Source organism: Paralichthys olivaceus, chromosome 15 (genome assembly GCF_024713975.1).
Source record: "Paralichthys olivaceus isolate ysfri-2021 chromosome 15, ASM2471397v2, whole genome shotgun sequence".
Taxonomy (NCBI): domain Eukaryota; kingdom Metazoa; phylum Chordata; class Actinopteri; order Pleuronectiformes; family Paralichthyidae; genus Paralichthys; species Paralichthys olivaceus.
The window spans coordinates 1,151,919-1,171,999 of NC_091107.1; the positions used below are offsets into that span (position 1 = coordinate 1,151,919).

Below are 20,081 nucleotides of genomic sequence, written 5' to 3' on the forward strand. Positions count from 1 at the left end.
ATGAGCTGCGACACAAAGTCCGAGGAGGAAAATGTGCTTCATCCTCCAACCACCAGTGGCAGCAGTGAGAGCACTGTTTCTGACTACAAACTTCCTTGAGCTTCTGAAAGGTAAACATCTGAATCTGTACATTAGATTCAAGAAGATTAACTTTACAGTAAAAACACGTTTCAGAGTGTCGGCTTTCTGAAACGTTACCGAGGCCTTGGACAGATCAGATTTCTGACGTTGGGACTTCCCTGCTCTAACGGAAGAGGCCTCTCTCAGCCTGGGTGACTGGTGTTTTCTTTTATTAAGGTGCACTCTCCTGATATTGATTTTTTTTCCTTCCCAAGAAACTCATTCACTGGGTTTTTATTTTCACTGTTCTTCCTGTAACACATTTTATGAAGCCCAAAGTGACTCAAATTTCTATCGTCCGTCAGCCCTGGATCAAGTGTAGCATAAATTACGATGCGTACCATAACCTCACGATGGATAGCGTCAATGAAATGGCGTGTCACTGATTGCAGTTTTATAGTATCAGTGTGGTTTTTTTTTTTGTCTTCTCGTCTTCTCGTCTTCTCGTCTCTCTCTCGTCCCAGAAACTCAGGCTTCACTGAACATCAACCACTTTTGTTTGTCTCTGTAAAGTCCTCAGTACATTTGGTTAAAGTTTATCTTTACACCTGATACTTTATCTGGACTATGACTGGAGTTCAGATAACTGATATTTGGGGCATCTTCTTACAAGGTTTTTGTAGATTTACATCTGCCGACATCAGTTGGTTTGTTAGTTGGTTTGGTATTGGGTGGGTGAGTGTTTGTTTGTTAGGTTGGTTGGTTGGTTGGTTGGTTATACTCGGTGGTGGGTCAGTTCATTCGGTTGGGGACGTGGGGTATGTTGGTTATATTGGTCGGTTGAGGTGGTTGATTTGTTGGTTGGTAAGATTACACAAAAACTACTGAGACTAATTTGGTGCAGAACCAAACAAAATGTGACTCTAATGTTCACGTGGTTTATTTATAATAAGGGGACTGTTGTGTGTCTTGGCATCTTTATGATAAATTAAAGCTTTATTTAAATATGGAAACCTGCGAAGCTGTGCAGGTCTTATTTGTCTCTGTGGTTTAAAACAGACAACAGAGACTGATGACACACAGATGTGACATCAACCTCCCTCCTGCTCTCCAGCCTTTCTATTCCCATTAATTCTAAATGATTCAGTGACTGAATGACCCGGACAGAACGCCACTCGCCAGCAATGACCCTTGTGATGATCCTAACGCACCCAGTCCATTCCTCACACCGTGTCTTCATACCTTGCTCTGATTTATCTTTTCTGTCGCGCACACAGCAGCAGTCAGGCGGCGAGCCGGCCGAGTCATCCACAGAAATACTCGGTTAAAGGTTGCAACCAGCCACCACTAGGGAACAAATCAACATCTCACCTCTTCTCTCTTTCCTTTCCCCAACTCTCCATCTCATCCGGTGTTCACGGAGACATTATACATGTTAGCACACTCACACGTCGTCTGTCCCCTCGCCGCTCGTCCCCGCTGGTCGCTTTTAATGTCGGCGATGGAGGAACTGAACCCTATTGTACTGCTGCAACCGCCGTAAATTACTCTGAATAAGAGCATCACATAAAACTGAAAATGGAAAAGTGCAGTGAGCCAGTTCGCTCCGACACCTCCGCACCACCTGGAAAACACTTTCAGCACACTTATTAGGGAGCCCTTAGCTCAGCCAGCGAAGCGTGAGAGTCCTAATCTCCAGTGCCTTTAAATTACAAATGCACCCCCAGGTACTTCTACATCATTACAAAGAATCGATTTATGACATCCAACACGTGCCAAGTCTATCTTTGTGTTGAGGAGGTGCGATTCCACTGCGCCCACCTCCCCCTTCAAACATTACCTCACCTCCTTCCTCTTCACTTTGGGTTTTCCGACATTGTACAGCAAGGTCACATTCACCACCATTAACGGGAAGAAACGGTGGACATCTTGAACATCCTCTTCAAATGACTCAAAAGGCATAAAGTTGAGGTTTTTTTACGTAATCCAACAAACAACTGGACGTTAAACGTTTCTCCTTTGGTTTATGTAACTGATAACTAACTAAGTTTTCACTTCCATCAACTGAGCCTCACCTGAAACCATTTTCCAAAATAGACAGTATTGTCATTAAAACCTCTAAAGGTTGTGACCCTGAAATGTTTCTGCAACGCTAATTACAGAAGAGATCAGGCGGACGGCGAAGGTCGAGTTCCGGCTTTAAAATCAGTTTAAAAACTCGATTCAAGGGAGAAGAAAGAAAAATAAGCAAACATTGATGTCGTGTTGAGGTTAATTGAATTGCATTAAAGTCATTTTCCTTAAATCCCTCTATGCTGTTTACTGCATTGCCGCGCAACAACAACCACACAGCATAAAGGTGACGCTTCGTTATGGGAGATGCAATTTGTACAAGTCTCTGCAGGTTGATTTTAACGATAGATTGGAATTAAGTGGAACCAGTGGTTAGAAAGAAAGCAGTTCTCTTTATAACACGTATAATGTTTCCTGCAGTGTTGCTGTTACGTTCATGCACAATCAGGATTCCCACTTTCCAGAGATCGGAAAACACCAACACGTTCCTCTCTCTCTGGAAGACGTCCAGTCTGTGGCTGAAACTCACTGTAAATCTACTCGTACATGCTTCCACTGTCACTAGCTCCTGTGATTAGTGTTAGAGGAACATTTCTGGGTCAAAACCTTTGGAGGTTCTAAAGGCAAAACGTGTCCTCTCTTCTGAGAGATGACCTCACCGAGAGGTTTTAAAGGTGGGAGACTCTACATGTAGTATGACATGTAGATATTGTGCAGAGGCTACTTCCTCACTGATATGTTTCAGCATTTAAAAATGAAAACTATCTTTGTGTGGACGATAGTTTTAGCTCCCTCAGGAAAAATCTCTGTCCACACCAACACACAAGAACTGTTGCTGACGATCTTTGCATTCTGGTCAGAAACAAATTGGAGGTAGATTAGTTTAAGTTTTTCTGTTTCTGTCCCAGAGTCAGAAACAAATCGACACTGGGGACAGATTTATTGGTGAATTCGTCAATGAAGCTGTAGTTGAGAGTCTATGGGATCAATTAACATGATCATGAACATATAGGTGTTCGTAAAAAGAGAGAACTACGTGACACACAAACTAAGGTGAGGTGAGGGGGGGTTACCTCAGACTCTGCTACATGAAACGAGGAGGATGTTGAAATAATAGTTAACCAAAGCTCCGTGACTGGAAAATTCCAGGATTTCAGGATGATGCGTGGTAACCCCGGTGATGATGTGTACATACTGCCATGAAACCTGCTCAGATACAGTTGTGTAACATCTCATTCTGTTTACAACGCTCGGTTCATTCAGGTCACCGTGATTACAGATTGCAGATGCTGATCAGACAGCAAGAAGTGGCAATAATGTCATTATCTTGATTTATTAGCTTGATTTTGTGAAGCACAGACAACCACGAGTGTCGATCTGACCAGAGAGTCGCTGTTGGGATATTCTCACTGAATTTTGGAGGCTGGCGTGACACACTGGCAACAGCTGGCTGATTCTAGTCCCTCCACCCATCCATGTCATCCTGACAACTCAGTAAGCTGTGTGTGTGTCTGTGTGTGTCTGTGTGTGTCTGTGTGTGTCTGTGTGTGTGTTCAAATGTAGTGCAGAAGGGCGCATACACATTCTCCCATGCACGCACAATGTCCAATATTCAAGTAGTTTGGTAAAATGTGGTACAGCATAGTTAATTATTAGCAACTGTGTAGAATCAGGACCGACTGATTGTGTGTTTGACCTCACACACACACACACACACACACACTCTCTCTCTCTCACACGAACACACGCACACACACATGCTCTCACACAAACACACGCACACACACATGCTCTCACACAAACACACGCACACACACATGCTCTCACACTCACACACAGGCAGACTTTGTATTCAAGAAGCCTTTACTGCTTATGCCCTGCCCAGGAATGTACAGCCCAGCTGATTCTGGACACACACACACACACACACACACACATCACAGCTGAGCCTGCCTATCAGTAAACTTCACTTCCAATATCTCATCGCCTTAACGACAACGAGAGGAAATTGATTTCTGCTCAGACCACGTCAAAAAAATTATCAAGTGGGTCAAAGTTCAACGTAAAAACACAAAGTCAGAGGAAAAGAAAAAGTTTTCCAAGAGTTTCACACACATGTCGAGCCACGAACGAGGAAACAAATCCTCGTGTTTGTTTATCAAAGTCACTTTACCAACTGTTAATTCAATTTGACATGAGCTTCTAATACAAGTGAGGAGACACCACGCAGTATTTAAAATAAATAGCTCCAGTTCAAGTCTACCTCAATGTTCTCATAAAAGCTTTTACAGTCACTGTTTGAATCAATAGTTGATAAGTACATTTTTAAGAGTGAGGAAAAGAAATGTGGCACATACAGACACGTGAACGCCTCCAGCTTTAAGAGAAGAGTTCACAGCAGTTTCCTGAACCCGATCCAAACTGTAAACAATTACTAAAATACTTTGTTTCTGAACTTCACACACTCTCCCTCTGAAGCACCGGTTACCCCACACCGCCGCCACAAGGTGGCCCTGGTCGACCCGGTTAGGCCCGAGTATGATAATAAGTTGCACCCGGCCTCAGATCCTGGATAACAGGGGTCAGCCGGACCCGCTGAACACCTCTGTGTCCCAATCCCACAAGTGCAACGCAGAGCGAACACACACAGCGATGACCTCGACCACACACAGATTAAGAGAACACAGAGTCAGAGCTTTATCTATATTCAACACACGTAAACCAAAAGAGACATATAAGGGGTTTTTTGTGTTTCTTCCTTTTTTGTGGATGTAAAAGTCGCACGGTCCAGACGGGTGTCTAGCGGATAGTTTGGCCGTTTCACCATTATACCGTTTTGTTACAGTTTTCCGGACTGAAGGACACGTTAACTCCAAAATGCTTCAAGGTACGTTTTCTCTCGTTCGGTGGCTAGTTGGTCAATCAGCCACTCCATGTATATGAACCCCGCCATCTTAAAAAGACAGCGACACGATGAGTTTTAAAGTTTTCTACAAATGGGGCTGGCTGAAGATGTTAGACGACATGTTTAGTGAAAGTTATTTAAAACTGTAAACATGTGTGAACCCATTACCTCTGAGATTTCAACCACAGCAACACCAGGAAGGAGCTTCTCAGCTGCCGTAACAAAAGGTTGTTTCATTTTCTTTTCCACGTTCGGGGCAGAACGAAAGCGGAGGCAGACATTTTCAAACATCCCCTTAAAACAGTTGACCAATCACAACTGAGTGGGACCAGCTGGCCAATCAGAGCAGACGGGGCGTCATCAGGGGGCAGGTCTTAAAGAGACAGAAGCTGAAACCAGATGTTTCAGACAGAGGCTGAAAGGAGGAGCTGCAGCAACGGACCGTTAAAGGAAGGTGGTGTTTTTTTTCTGATCATTAGAGCGTGTTAACCATTTCAAGTTATTACATCAGTTAAAATCATCAACCCGAAGACGACGTCTCCTTTACAGTTGCACCGCTGCTCGGATCTGGAAAACACATCAGCCTTGTTTCAGGGCTCAGGGTCATTTCTTCTCGACCCTGCTGCTCTCGTTTCTTTTGTTCTCACATCTGCATGTGACAAAGTAGAAAAGTCTCCAGCGTGTAGCAGCAGCTCAGGTTGAATCTTTTCCATTGTGTTTAAAAACCAACTGAGGAGTCAGTCCAATGTTGGCTGCAGAGTTCAGCTGATTTACTGTGTTTGGCAGATACGGGGCTTGTGACTCAGTGCAGTGTGGGGTTGAGAGCCATCTTCTTCCGTCACACGACTACAGGTTTTCACTTAGGTCCCGTATTTAAACACTTACAGTATCTGTATTATTTATATATCTGTTAACCACTTCTCTAATGAGTTCAGCTGCGATGCACACTGACGTTCTGATCGAGGATCACTCTGAAGTCAAATCTGACCACACCCAAGTTTGAGCTTTGCTTTCCTTTTGAGTATATACACACCTGGAACACGCTTGTGACGCCATCTTGCACATTTATGACGCACAGACATAAAAACAACTTCCAAAGAAGTAAGAAATCACCTGGGATTTTTCTCACCAGGGTTTCCAGGAAGACATTTTACTAAGATAACACAACTCACAAGGTGAAAACAACACCAGCCACACGGTCACAGCAGGTGACAAGAGTGCTGATTAGATTTTACACCACGTTTCTACCCCCCCGACTCGTGGATGGAATTTGCAGAGGTTCCATTGGGTTTACTATGCTAGGTCAAGTAAAGTTATGAAGATGAGCATTCTTTTTTGGAGGATAGGCAATTAAAGAAAACTTGTTAGCTCGGTGGATAAAATCCAAATTTAAGACTAATAATGGCTCCATCCAAATTTCACTCATTAATATTATTGTATTGGGTGAATAATTCATTTCACCGACTTCTTGACGTAAAGGCTGAATCTTGTTTTGAATTACGTCAAGAGAATTTCTCTTAAAAGGAAGGAGACGAAAATGCCTGCTGGGTCATTAAAGCCCGATTCATGCGTCCGCATCGAGGCTACTCGGTGGGTACGCACGTAGCCTACGCATGGGTGGCTAACCGCGTAGCTGTGAGTGAGTCGGAACGCTAGTGGCGGTAGAGTTTGGATGCCGTTGTTGAGTGTTTTCTGGTTCCTCGTCCGATTATTTAAAAACTCTCTGACGTCAGTTTACGTCAGAGCGATGTCGAGAGTTACTGAGTGGATCGTGTTGGAGTGAACCGATCGCAGCTCCCGTGGGCCGCGTCGCCTCCATGCGCAGCTGCATCAGTGAACCCCAATCAGTTCCAAAGATCTCTGTTCGCCCGTCCAGTTTTCAAACTGTAACGGCACCACACCTCACCGTTATAGCTCTAAAACTCCAAGGGTGGTGTGGACACATTTTTAAATGAAAACGTCTTAGTGTGGATTCACATTGTGCGTCCGGTTCTTCAAACCAGCGGATGTGGATGTGCCGTGACGACACCGACGGTCTGATCACATCACCACTTTTCAGCCACAGTGTTTGGAGCCTGACTGTCGCACACAAACACACTCAGGCCGAGGAGGGACTCACTTTGAAGGCACAAGTCAGGCAGCAGGGCCGTTAAAAGTGTAGCTGGAGGCGCTGCACCTGGCTGCTTCCCAGGCTCAGTGAGTGTTTGCATGTTTCAGAGGTGGCTGCTGGCCCTTTAAAAGATAAGATGGTGTCCTACAAGCTGCAGTTTGTGTCTTCCGTTTCCTTCCTGCCTCCTCGGAGATCACAGAGCATTTCAAATTGAACCCGAACCGACCTCACCTCAGAGAGGAGGGGGACGGGAGCCAGACGCACGGGAGATCAGATATGGAGAGAGAGAGAGAGAGAGAGAGAGAGGAGGTTTTCTGCGCGGTGCTTGTTGCAACGCAATGAGGTCGCTGTTACAAAACTCCTGCGCTAATTGCAAAATAAACTGCCCCCACCTCACACACACACACACACTAACTCTCCCCCTCTCTCTCTCTCTCTCTCTGCAGGATTCACTCGCTGACATTCATATCTGGCACATGTTGATCTGACAGTGACAACCCTCCGTGCGTAAAGGCGCATCAGCCTTACAGGTAGCCCGGGCTCTCCTCCACCTCCACGGCACCACCGGGGCAAAGTCAAGAACGTGCACTTACTTTCTTGTTACGGGTCTCCGTGTGCATCTCGGTTGCCGGAGCGGTGCGGCGGCGGAGGGGTGGAGCAGCGGGAGCAGGAGGGGGCTCGGCCGGGGCTTTGGGTGTAGCTCTATCTGGGTAAGAACTGGGGCTGGAGGAGGAACGGAGGGGGGACTCGTTTTCCACCTTTTGTTACAGTGAATTTTCGGGGTGTCCCTGCCTCTTCCAGTTCATTTCCGCAGCGTCGAAGGCTCCTTGTTTTGAATCCTCAACCCCCCCAAATAAAAAATAAAGACAGCCAGTCTCTGTGCGTGTGCGCGCCTCTCCCTCTCTCTCTGTGTCGGCGTGTTGTTGCCGTGTACTCAAGGGCTGGGCTCTCTCTCTCTGCCTTTTCCTCCTCCGCCTCTCCCTGCTTGTGACCCCACCCTGCGTCCCCACCCCTCATCTCTCTGTCAGTCAGGAGCTGCGCAGCCCTGCAGAGGAGCGGGGGAGAGGAGCCGAGCCTGGCCGCCGCCGGCCACCCGACACCGGCCGCAGGCTGCAGGCGGGCGGGCGGGCGGGTGCAGGAGGAGCACCAGCCACGCACCTCGCTAATGCACGATCATTTTTTAAATCACATGCATGCAACCAGCCTCTCATCTCTCTCTCTCCCCCCCCCCCCCCCACACACACACACCACACACACATCCATGATGCCATGCTGCAGCAGCGGGCTGCTCATTGTGGAGAGAAGCACCCATGTCACCTTACTGACGTCAGCCAGCAGGCTAATTGAGGACACTCGGGCTGGGTGGGGAGGGTGGAGGAGAGGAGAGGGTGTTCTGAAAGGCTTTGCAGCATTTTGCCTGATTTATCAGGACACACGGTTACAGCTACAACCACACCCCGAGTAATGGAGCAGGGTGTGGCACGTCCGAGGATTTATTTTACATTTAATTCAGCAAACACGATGTTTATTTCTGCTGTGAGAATAAACCCGTCTGATCACATGTCGTCTCACATGTGGTGGATTATATTATAATACAAACAGCACGATCTGATATCTTTATATTTTTATTTTTAACTCTCGGTCGTTGCTTTATTTTTCACGCAGAAGAAACTGAACGAGCTTCAGGTTCGCTCGGGCCTCACGCCGCGACTCGACTACATTTCCCGTGATCCTTTGCCCCACCCGATCGCCGGAACCGGAAGCGTAGAGACGGAAGCATGCGAAGGTAAACAAAAGCCGCACACGCAAGTAAAATTACACCCATGTGAATATTTAAACTGCGCTTTGTGGTGTTGTTGTACTCGCTTGTACTACACGGTGACGAGAACATATGAGTTGAAGTCACGTACGTTTTACGTCGTTCACGTCTGACAGCGCTGTTGTTATGGAGATAGCTGCAGCGCGCTAAGCTAGCAGTGGCTAGCTAGCTCACCTTTATGTTTTGATTTTAAAAACACGTTGAATTTTACCTTTTTACTTTGATGCCAACGTGCTGTGCTAACGCATAGCTTAGCACAGACTCACGTGTAGCTTCTGTGCTCATCCGGGGTCTTCACAGGTGTTAAATAATGTGAATTACAAAGAAAAGGAGAAAGTGAAAAGTCAGATCCACGTTAGCCTCCTCTGCTCTCTCTCTCACTGGTGGTTCGCATCAGAGCAAGTGGAGAAACACGTGTCTTTTATTTCAATTCATAAAATGAAATAACACACTTCATTTAGCACTTCATAAAAACAGAGTTTACAAAGTGCTTCAACAGCAAAGTAAGAAAAGTAAATCTAAGAAATGTCTTTATGTCGGAAAACAAATTAAATGAATAAATATTCGTAAACTTAAAACACAAAGTAAAAAAAATAAAGTCAAATAAAAGGTGGGAAAACAAAACATCACATGAAAGCAAGTTTATAAAAATGGGTTTCAAGAAGTGATAAATAGTCATATATATATATATATATATTACATTTGCATCACTTTAAGTTATTTAAATTGAAATCAGGTAAAATCAGGAATGTCTCTAAACTAGAAATGCTTTTTTCTAATCACAATCTACAGTAGTGGTAACCAGATATTTCATCATCAATGCATTTTATTGTTGAGCCTATGACACTTGTAAAATGTTAAAAGTAAGTAAGAAGCATAGCAGAGGGAAACATTTTTAATTTCCACGGCCAAGATTTTATTTGACATTTTTCCTTAGTTCATGTCAGATGAATGTGAGGTTGAGGGAGGAATTACTGATGAAATCTACAATACAGAATATGTAATTTCATATTATATCAATAGATGCGTCATTCAGGCAATTGTCTTGGAATGAATTTAAAAGTAAACTTAAATACAGATATAATGCGACAGAATTAGATACCTGACAAATTAAAATCCAGTGTCTCTGTATAACAATCCCAGAAAGCGGCCCTTGATAGTGTTTGTATCAGCATCTGAACTGACGTCTGTCTGTGTTCTTCAGAGTGAGCCGGCAGCCCTGCGAGGATGGTCCGCTGCTGGAGGAGCAGGAGACGGAGGGACAGCGGCAGCTGCACAACCTCCTGCTGCAGCAGCTTCACACTGGCGTGGACTTCGAGCGGTCAGAGAAGATCTGTTTGTATCTGCAGATGATTTTTATTTTTAGTGTGAAAGTTTGACACAAACCCTCTCAGTCATTCCGTGATGATGATACATGAATTAACAGTAAACTGAGAAAACCAGACCTGCTGGTTTGTCTATGTTCTGTGGGAAAGGAAGAGTGTGTGCAGCACTATCTTTACTAGAATCCTCTGTGTGTATTAAAAAATCCAACACTCTTGTAACTTTGAGGAGCTTTGGATAAAAGTGTCAGTCAAACTCTGTTACTTAACCTTCACAGTGTCCCACAGAGCAGCCGGGAGGATTTTATAAACACAGCTCCCGGGGGGACAGATTCTTACACAGGCATCTTTTTTATCACAGAGTTCTCTTCGTAAAACTTCTCAAACACCATTTAGCCAACGTGACATTGAAATTGTCCGTTAAAACCACAGTCTTCAATAGACGGAGCTTAGAGTGGATACTGTGTCATCATTCACACAATCTCACTGTCATATTAATGCTGTTTCACAGATGCGTAGCCAAAAAGCAGTGCTTCGCCCCGGCAGCACTCTACCGGCCGTTCGGGGAGCAGGCGGCCGGTGTGAGGAGCCTGTCCCAGTTCCAGGCCCTGCAGGACGGGGAGAAGGAGCTGGCCAGTCTGCGGGAGCTGGGCCTCACTGATACTGAGATCCAGGTGTGGCAGAGCAGAGACGCACCAGAGGCAATGGAGAAGGTAAACCCAGCTGGACACAGTGATGTGCCTGACAACAGGAGGAGCCTGTTGCATGGAGTTTGAGTTTTTCCTTTATTCTGTGTGAAGCCCTCTAATTTTCTACTGCACTGCATATATATATTCTCTTTTGGACCAAATCAAACTTCCTTTATCTCAGAGGAAACACAGAAGTACACACTAAATATAAACCTCATCGTCAGCGGATCTCTGACCCCTGTCTTTATGCCCACGCAGTCCCACGGCGTGTGCGCAGCTCCGGGGGCGAAGCAGCAGCGTCTCCAGGTAATCAGAGACAAGATTGAAGCCAGGGCAGAGCTCCTGGCCCGCCCACAGCGCTTCGCCACCAGCCGGCCACTGTCACGGCGGGAGATGGAGATCGAACAAGCACTGTTCCAGGGAAACGAGCGCCTGGGTTTCCTCACTGCACTTTACCATCGAGGTACGGAGTGATCGAGAGTCGTCAAGAACTGAGGAGAAGATTGAAATCAGCAAGCAAACAAATCTATGATCCTGGAATCACTTAAGTTAAAGAAGTTAGAATGAAGAGAGAAGTTTATGTTTAAAATAAATGTTTTATATGTTTTGACCTATGACAGGATGAATGAATCTGTTTGAAACAACAGAATGGAGACACCGTTGAATGACATCAGATAATCTCATTTAGGTTTTCGTGTTTTCTCCACAGACGAAGATAACCAGGATGGACAACAGCGGGCGACGTCCTCCAATCCAATGGACACTCTCTACAGAGACGTTCTCAGCGCGGAGAGACAACAAGCGTCATTACAGGACTGTGAGGAAGAACCATCACAAGTGTCCACACACAGAACTTTATCTGAGCAATCAAAGACTTCACAGACAGAAGACACAACAGAGAATCTGTCACCAGACAAACCAGAGTCCAGTGGAGACGCCTCAGAGCAGCAACACACTCAGGACACACAGGAGCCAACACGACCAGCTGCTCCGACTGAGATAAAGATAAATCAGCCAATCGGCAGTCTGGATGGAGCGGCGAAGGCGGGGCCAGTGGGACTCCTGACTCTCAGAGGAAAGATCGAGACGATCACGGACGAAGAAATCCTGCAGAACCGCGAATCTGAGGACGGGATCCGGAGCATCCCGAGGTTCCGAAACTACCGGCCCGGAAAACCCTCCAAGGTATCGACAGCGACACCTAGTGGCCACAAACATCAGTCAGTAAAGATGGATGTCACATCTCCATCGTTTCCAAAAGAATGCGTGTGCTGCTGGTGGGGTTATGACCTATACTGCAACCAGCCAGTAGGGGGCGATCAAGTTGATTTGGTTTCACTTTTAATGGAGCTGTCATGTCGTCCATCTTTATTTAGAGTCTGAGAAGTAAATAAGATCTAATTAATCAACTCATCAGACGTTTCTTTAGATAAAAACTAATCTTATAGAAAAGAATAACCATAATTACAGAAAGTCAAATATTGGTTTAAATGTTTTAAACCAAATTCCGTCAGCTCCTCCCACGTCGTTATTTCTCTCCGGTAGAGATAAGAAACGTTATATCACCAAAATGTTGCTTTTAATCAAACTTAACTGATAAATACAAACTCACTGGACAATTAGAGCTTGATAACACACTGGGTTCATTCAGCAGATCTCATCTGTGACATCTTAAAATGAAGTCATGAAATAAATCCTTCGACATCGGTGGGGTGAGAAGCACTAACCTGTGTCACGGTGTTAACTGCTGTAACAAGAATCTCATGTCTGAGCTGAACGTTCACGAGTACAATATACAGGACATGATGCAGACACACTCCGCACAGTGTCGTCTTCACATGTGGTGTGAACGTGTCCTGATCACTGTCTGTCTCTGTAGGTTCTGTGTGTGAAGAACCTCAGTGCACAGGCGTCAGCGGCCCAGCTGGTGGCACTGTTCTCCAGGTTTGAGCCGGAGAACGGGCCTTCAGTCGTTTACCGCCTGCTGACGGGACGGATGAAGGGTCAGGCCTTTATCACTCTGCCAGGTGAGGGAGGGAGGGAGGGGGGGGGGGGTGCAGCCTCCTTCCTCTGTTACCAGGGACTTGTTGGTCATGATGATCTGAACCTTGGCTCCGTACTTTCCATCATGTTCCACATTCGCTCTTTTATTGGGTGCATTTATTTTCCTTTGGCAGATGCTGAAACTGCCCAGAATGCTTTGCGGTTGATCCATGGATACCGGTTGCTCGGGAAACCTCTGGTGGTCGAGTTCGGCCGTGAGCGACAGGAAGAGGAGAAACAGAAGAAGGAGGAGCAGGAGGAGAAGAAATAATGTTTGTACATGATAAAAAAACATATTTATTTTATGTGAATATGAACTTGTCGTCTTTGACAGTTTCCTTTTAATAAATGTCTGTTTTACATCAAACTGTCTTTTCTTATGGAATTGGAGGAGAAATAAAATAAAGTTTTACCCTTTTATTGAATTTAGAAAAAAAAGAAAACATTGATTCTCTCATGGTTTTAATATTGTGCTTTAATTTATCCCTAATTTAAGATTTAATACTTGGTATTTGTTGTATGTAAGAAAATGTAAGAAAAACTAAAGATATCATGTGTGAGATTTTCCTTTTTTTTTCACGATCAATAATTTTTCCTTCAAATAATTCTATCTATATATATTTGAAATATATATTTCTTCCTTTTTAAAAATTATAAATAGTTTCGATTTGAATAATAGATTCTTCTTTTTCACGTCTGTTCAGTGTCATTCTCCGTCTGGACACTAGATCGAGCTCTTCAGTCGTCACAGGTTGTTCTGCATCCGAGGATCCACACGAGCTCTAAAGTTCATACTGTCTGAAGATCACATCCACAATATATAATAGATAATATGATACAGACAACATCACATCTCATTTTCCGTCCTCACACTTAAATCTCAAATCTCAGCTCGTCTTCACTGAATTAAGTTGATGAAGAATAAAACCAGTTTTGTTCATGAGGAAAATATATTTTATAGTTGTAGTTTAGTTTAATTGCTCATTGACTTAAATTTGTAGATTTCTGTATTCGTGTAGTTTCATGTGAAGCAGCTACATGTGTTTATTCCCTGTCCCTGTTGTGAACCAGTGCACCAGGATGTGGATGTTCACTGTCTGTGACAGAGTGTGTGCAGGAGCGTCTGTTTTTCAGTCTGGTGTTTGTCTTTCTCACAGCTTCAGTGTATGTGGGTCCCTACAGTTCACTTATCTCTGCTGTCCTCTCGGTCAAGTTCAGTCCTGACCGTCCCCAGACTCCAGTCCCCCCCCTCCCCCCTCCCAAGCTTGACGACTCGGAGCTGCGGTCCGCAGTGTTTTATGTCTGAATTCTTCCAAAAATGAGGACGAGGGTGCAGCACTGGTCAAATAATCTGAATCCCACCTGACCTCAAGACTCTGGACAAATAAAAAACTGAACATATGGAAATACATTTTATTATAAGAGCCCACAGACAAATCATAAAGTGTTTATTTGTTGCCCTGAAAGTCCAGTGACCTCAATTATGCCCTGTAACACCCACATGCTCGAACATAATGAATCCTGTGGAATATGCATCATCTGCTGCTCATATAAGACTCTTGTTGAAAGGTCGGTTAATTAAAACTAGTGCCACCTCTCCTCCCGAGTCTCAAAGCTTAAACTTGCTTTCAAAAGTTTTGTCACAGTAAAGTGACCCGGTGAGAACGTGCAGGTCGCTCTAACGATCGGTCCGTTAGTGGAACAGGAACCTCTCATCGATCGTACGACAGCAGAGGCTTTGTTTGATCAGGTTTGTTTGTGTTGACGTTCTGTTTGCCTTCAGTTCAGGGCTGTGATCTTTTCCCCATTCCACACTGTAAAAACACGAGCACCCCTCACATCAGGCTGTATCTTACAGTGACAGCAGAGAGGCCTTCTCTCAGAAGTATCTGGATTTATTTCCAAAGTAAAAAGTAAGATAAAAAACAATATTGGTGCTTAAATCAGATGGAAATGTTAAAAAAAAAACATCCCTGACAATCATCAGAAAAAAGAAGAATACGCTGAAGGAGAATAAAACAGTAAAGATTACAGAAGAAAAAGTGATTTTCATGATTGTGACACACATTTTGTGTCGGGTCGGTAAATTCCTTCACTGTGACGGGTTCATGCTGAAACACAGACAAGTAGAAAAGTGAAAAAATAAAACGTCCTTCCTCACAGACGGTAATCCAAACATCTTCACACCGTGACATTAAGGCACGATGACCGACAACTGAAGTACGTTCAGTTATATTTTGATTTGCTTCAACTTCACGTGGACAAACTGAAGATCGACGTGTTGATGTCGACTCAGTTCAGTGTGAGAAGAGTTTCACCGGGTTCACAGCAGGAATGTCAGAGTTAGTTTGCAGAATATTGACACACGCAGCAAATACTTCATACACATCTGAGTTTCTTTCACTTAGTATCATCACTGCAGGAGTCTTAATTATTCAATGTGACCAAATATCCACCCAATATTTATAAATTCTATTCAAATGATTTATGACTTTTCTACTCAACCGTTTAGTTTTTACCCATGTTATACAATAATTAGACATCCTGTCTTTTTCAAAGTAAGAGTACAGTCTTGAGAGAAGCTACAGTGAGATAATAAACAGTTGCTGCAGCCTGTGTTGTTGTTGTTGTTGTTGTTGCTGAAGCTTACAGAAGATGAAGCAGCAACATCTCGTTTTAACGACATCATTTGTATAAATACATATAATTTAATGTAAGCTGTCAGTTAAAGGTGTGATGGAGTGACCTCAGACATATCCTGTGATGTCATATCCTGCAGCCGTGGGCTTCTTGGCGCCCTGGACATGTGCACTGGAGTGGGAGCTGTCGCTGGTGCTGCGTACCAGTGTCTGCCCCCTGCTGGGCGGGTTCAAACCTCCCGCCTGCAGCGTGGGGTTGCGGTAGAGCTGTGAGGTTGTCCGTACCCCTGTGCCGGACATGCCGCCTCCTACAGGATATGGATAACCTCCGGCGTGTCGTCTCCCACGACCACCTTCCTGCTCCTCGCAGCACGACACACACAGCATCCCCCCCCCCAACATAGAGATGAGCGCGGAGGCCAGACCCACGTATAAACACTCGCCCAGCTCAAACTTCATGCTGGAGGGGATGTTGGGTCTGTAGAAGGTCTGGACCACCTCGTGCGTGGTCCACGACACAGGTATGAGTGCCAGGAAGCCTGCGGTGAGGAACAAGCCCCCGCCAGCACCAGCCACGCGACTCTTGACCGCGCCAGAGCCCTCCAGGCACAGGGTGCACTGCATCCCCAGGGACGCCAATGCAATTGCAAGGATGGACAGGACGATGGAGATGACCATGAGGGCGCGGGAGGCCTGCAGGTCGGAGGGCAGGGCCAGCATGGAGTTGTAGGTCTCGCACTGGAAGGCCCCCGTGCTCTGGTACACGCACTCCATCCACAGGCCCCGCATGTTGGCCACGGCCGTGACGATGTTGGAGCCGATGTGGGCGGAAATCTGCCAGTACGGAAGCACCGTGGCGACCAGGGTACCCAGCAACCCCAGCAGGCCCAGGAAGAAGCCCATCAGCTCCAGAGCTGCTGACGCCATGACAACGACTGAGGTGGAGGAGAACAAAAACAGAAGAGATGAACGGAGCGAGCAGACGGTCACAGAGCAAGATCCACTCAAACCTTGTGTGGATCCGGCAAAATGGGAGAGCTAGAATTTTGCATTCTATCTCTATGACGCTGTTGTGGGAATAATTGGTTTCTGGGAACTAGACCCACTTGTTCTATGTCAGACGGGTTCAACACCCCATGAATATTACTACCACTAAATCAACACTGCAAATACTGGTCTGTAGGTCGTCAAGGTAACAGGTATAAAGTCAGCGCGGGTTAGCCTCAGCGGGCGACTGGTCGCCTGTGGTTTCAATTAGGTCATTTCAGTTTCATTTCCAAATGTTTGAATGGGTTTTGTTGCAGTTGTTGATTTGCTAATTGCAAAACATCAATTAAATGCTGTTAATTGGAGATCAGCAGAGCTGGTCGTTAATCTCCCCGACAGTTTAACCATTAATGCAAAGTTGAGGCTTCAGCGTCACAGTAATGAGCAGCAGACACATTCACACTTACCTGAGTCCGCGGCAGGTTATGAAGGAGCTGCAGCAGCTGAAGTTACAGGAGGAGGAGGAGGAGGAGGAAGAGGAGGATGAAGATCCAGTAGAGGCTGCAGAATGAACAGATTCACCTCTGGTGTCTCCACTGACACTGCTTCTGCTTCTTCAGTGGGAGGAAATCTGTTTTCTGTCGCTCGTGGTTTCAGACTTCTTCCTCAGACCTCGGACAAAGTCGCGGCTGCTGTGCTGCTTTTTAAATGGCACTTACTCGACAGGCTGCATTGAACCAAGGGAGTCGAAAACACTTTCAGATCATAAGCTATTCAAGATGAATCCTTTGTGTTTCATTTATATACTGTGGCAGAATCTCTCCAGGCTGCTCAGGCTGCAGGACAATAGACACGGTTACAGCCTGTGTCCCTGCACATTGTCTCCCTGACACTCGACTGTGTCTCGCTCAGATGTTCGGCTGTGTTTGTTGAGAGTGAGATCTCTGTCCCACATCCAGACCTTCACCTCCTGTCACACACACACACACACACACACACACACACAGTGACAGTGACACCTCTGACAGTGACACACTCGTCCTCTTTGCCAGTCGGGTTAATCATTCTCTCACTTTCTTCCAAAACAGACCTTTGGCACAGCATCTGCAGCAGCTCGGTCCAAAAACTAAAACTTGAGCCTGTGAAATAAACGTTTCAGGAAATCAGCAGTCGAGTTTAAACATGTTTCATGGTCACAGATGTGAATTTATTGAAAAAGAGAAGAGCTTTGAAATCAGCTATCCTTTCATGTCTCTGCAGAGACTCTGTGTTATTCTGTATTCCTGAAGCAAGAGGAAGAAGAAATGTTTTTATTCTATTTTAATTTAATCTTTGAATATTGTATTCATGGGTTTTTCCAACGGAGACATTTCAGCCACACAGACCGTGAAAGCTGTTTGTGTGTTGGTCCTTGATTTCTTTTCATTGTTCTATTCAATTTGTTCAGAGTTGTTTTATTTTAAATGTCCAATCCTGACAAAACTTATTTATCTTTAACGTTTTAATCAGAAAAAGTTCTAGTTCTTCTAATTCATAAACAGTAAACAACATTTCAGTGTATAACTGTATTTTCACTCCATGATAATATCCGACACCAGACTTGGCTTGTGCTTCATCATCCGTCAAAGATTTGCAATTTGAAAACTGCTGCTGAGATTAAATCAAAAGCATGAAGTTATAAAAGAACAAATAAATACAAATACCCACAGATGAAGATCCCTCGTCGCTCAGTGTCTCATCTAAGACGTTTACGTGTGTGTGTGTGTGTAGTTACAGTCTCTCCTGATGAAGTTCGACCCTTTGGTTTCTAATCCCTGCAGCCGGCCTCACATGGCAGCGGCATCATAATGGGATTAGCGTGTAATCCAGTCACTTCCCCTTATGAAGCAGACTGAGAGGGCAACGTCCACACACCCTCAAAACACTGAGCCATTATTACAAACCACAGAGGGGCTTTATCTGGAAACGCTGCATATGAATGAGGCAGCTCAGGTCGGGTCCTGTACTGTTGGTACTGAGCTGGAGGTCAGTGACTGAGGAGGAGTCGTGGAAACACTGAATGTAATGATGCTCACAGTTAATCTGAATGTCACGACCATACAAATTACATTAATATTGTAATGTTTGATTTGGTCTCTTGGCTGTTTGTCCTTTTATGATTTATAATTTTTTTTAGCTAAATGTTTTCATTGTTTACAATCTTTTCTGCAGAACCAGTCAACCGTCCGATTAAATCCTGGATAATCCTGGACTTTATTTCTGGAATCATTGTAAACCTGCTTCCTTCAGCTGAACTTTCTAACAACTTCTGCTCAGTTTCAGGACAAACAAACCAGAATACTGTTCATTTATCGTCCTCTCCAGATCTTCACTTATGAAACATTGGCAGTGCCTCAGAAAGAGATGGTTTCATCGTCTGTTGTTTCAAAACAAACTTTAAAATCGATGGATCGGTCCTTTTAGTCCAACAGCCCCATACAAAGAGACTGCAGAGTGTCCACATACTTTTGACCATGTGATGTAGAGTTTAAACACAGTGATCACTGTAATCAGGGGAAACCTAATATACTATAATATGTACTACTACCACACAGTACTTACTATATCAATGTATATGAAAACATTAAAATCCTCAAACAGCAGATACAAGATATTCACCCAACTCATTAAGATGAGTCGTCTTGGCTTCACTTTTTTATTTAAGTGACACCAATGATATAATCCTGTTTCCATGTATTTAAAAAAATCACACAACTTTAATAGAGTACATTTTTTTACAGGTTAAAACAAAAGAAAACCTCTTTTTGAATCCAGCTGCTGTGATTTTACCAGAGGAGGATTCCAGCCGCTGCCACTGGATGGTGCTAAAGTACCTTCTGTGTTCCAGCTGCAGTTTGAGGCGTGATGGATGATGGGAAATTAAAAACTTTAAAGTTAGATTCCTTTAATTTTTTCTGCATCTTTGGCAGAAATTACAAGACTCGGTTTGACGTTATCTGAAAAACAAAGAAGAACAGAAGGAAACGGACTCAGACGTATTCTGACACTTTAAATCTTTAATCTTCTTAAACATGATATATAGATAATCGGCTCACCCGTTTAAAAAGAGCAGAGATTATTCATATTTCTCAAATGTGATGGGTCAAACAATATTTTCACCACATTCCACTTCACAGTCGGCCTTGGTCTCAGCTCTGTGGCCTCGTGGTGACCCTGTCTTAAACTGTCTGTTTATGATGCAGGGCATGCTGGGTAAAGTTGACCTGTTAGTCAGGGGTCAGCCGTTATCCTGTGATGCTGCGGCTCGATGGAGACAGACACAACTTGCACACATTCACCCGCTCAACCTCTTGAGAAGCTGAAAGTCTCCAATGTTCTCCAGAGTTCAGTCTGTGAAGTTTAAGTTTCTGTCTTTTCAGATATTTTCACTCTTG

General features: G+C 44.7%; 3 protein-coding genes across 7 annotated transcripts in view; 1 reads left to right on the top strand and 2 right to left on the bottom strand.

Annotated features, from left to right (window-relative positions):
- Window positions 1-8,259, bottom strand: part of klf8 (Kruppel like factor 8) — a 50,911-nt gene extending 42,652 nt beyond the window's left edge. Inside the window, exon 1 of one of the 2 annotated variants that reach the window (XM_069539464.1) lies at window positions 7,742-8,259. In XM_069539464.1, coding sequence (XP_069395565.1) covers window positions 7,742-7,768 — 27 coding nt within the window. In that variant the 5' untranslated portion in view covers window positions 7,769-8,259. The remainder of the gene's footprint in view (window positions 1-7,741) is intronic. The other variant, XM_069539466.1, reaches the window with a different exon arrangement.
- Window positions 8,260-8,348: 89 nt separating this feature from the next.
- On the top strand, window positions 8,349-13,388 carry rbm41 (RNA binding motif protein 41). Its single transcript, XM_069539468.1, has 7 exons — window positions 8,349-8,934; window positions 10,172-10,288; window positions 10,801-11,002; window positions 11,237-11,441; window positions 11,688-12,163; window positions 12,858-13,005; window positions 13,156-13,388. Exons 1-7 carry the CDS (start codon window positions 8,927-8,929, stop codon window positions 13,290-13,292), a joined length of 1,293 nt encoding a protein of 430 aa, XP_069395569.1. The 5' UTR covers window positions 8,349-8,926; the 3' UTR covers window positions 13,293-13,388.
- Window positions 13,389-14,420: 1,032 nt separating this feature from the next.
- cldn2 (claudin 2) lies at window positions 14,421-18,622 on the bottom strand. Of its 4 annotated transcripts, none has more exons than XM_069510207.1 (4): window positions 18,355-18,622; window positions 17,738-17,786; window positions 17,115-17,617; window positions 14,421-16,595 (listed from the first exon to the last, which is right to left on the bottom strand). In XM_069510207.1, exon 4 carries the CDS (start codon window positions 16,585-16,587, stop codon window positions 15,769-15,771), a length of 819 nt encoding a protein of 272 aa, XP_069366308.1. In that variant the 5' UTR covers window positions 16,588-16,595; window positions 17,115-17,617; window positions 17,738-17,786; window positions 18,355-18,622; the 3' UTR covers window positions 14,421-15,768. The 4 variants fall into 4 exon arrangements, with proteins under 4 accessions (XP_069366308.1, XP_069366309.1, XP_069366310.1 ...); XM_069510208.1 differs by having other exon boundaries at window positions 18,351-18,592; XM_069510209.1 differs by lacking the exon at window positions 17,738-17,786 and having other exon boundaries at window positions 18,355-18,592.
- Between the last annotated feature and the right edge of the window lie 1,459 nt (window positions 18,623-20,081).

Bases quoted from the DNA above. Each gene is read 5' to 3' on its own strand.
- rbm41 (XM_069539468.1), top strand. The intron at 11,003-11,236 runs GTAAACCCAGCT...ATGCCCACGCAG, and splicing joins CACCAGAGGCAATGGAGAAG to TCCCACGGCGTGTGCGCAGC. The intron at 13,006-13,155 runs GTGAGGGAGGGA...TTCCTTTGGCAG, and splicing joins GGCCTTTATCACTCTGCCAG to ATGCTGAAACTGCCCAGAAT.
- cldn2 (XM_069510207.1), bottom strand. From the start codon at position 16,587: ATGGCGTCAGCAGCTCTGGAGCTGATGGGCTTCTTCCTGGGCCTGCTG.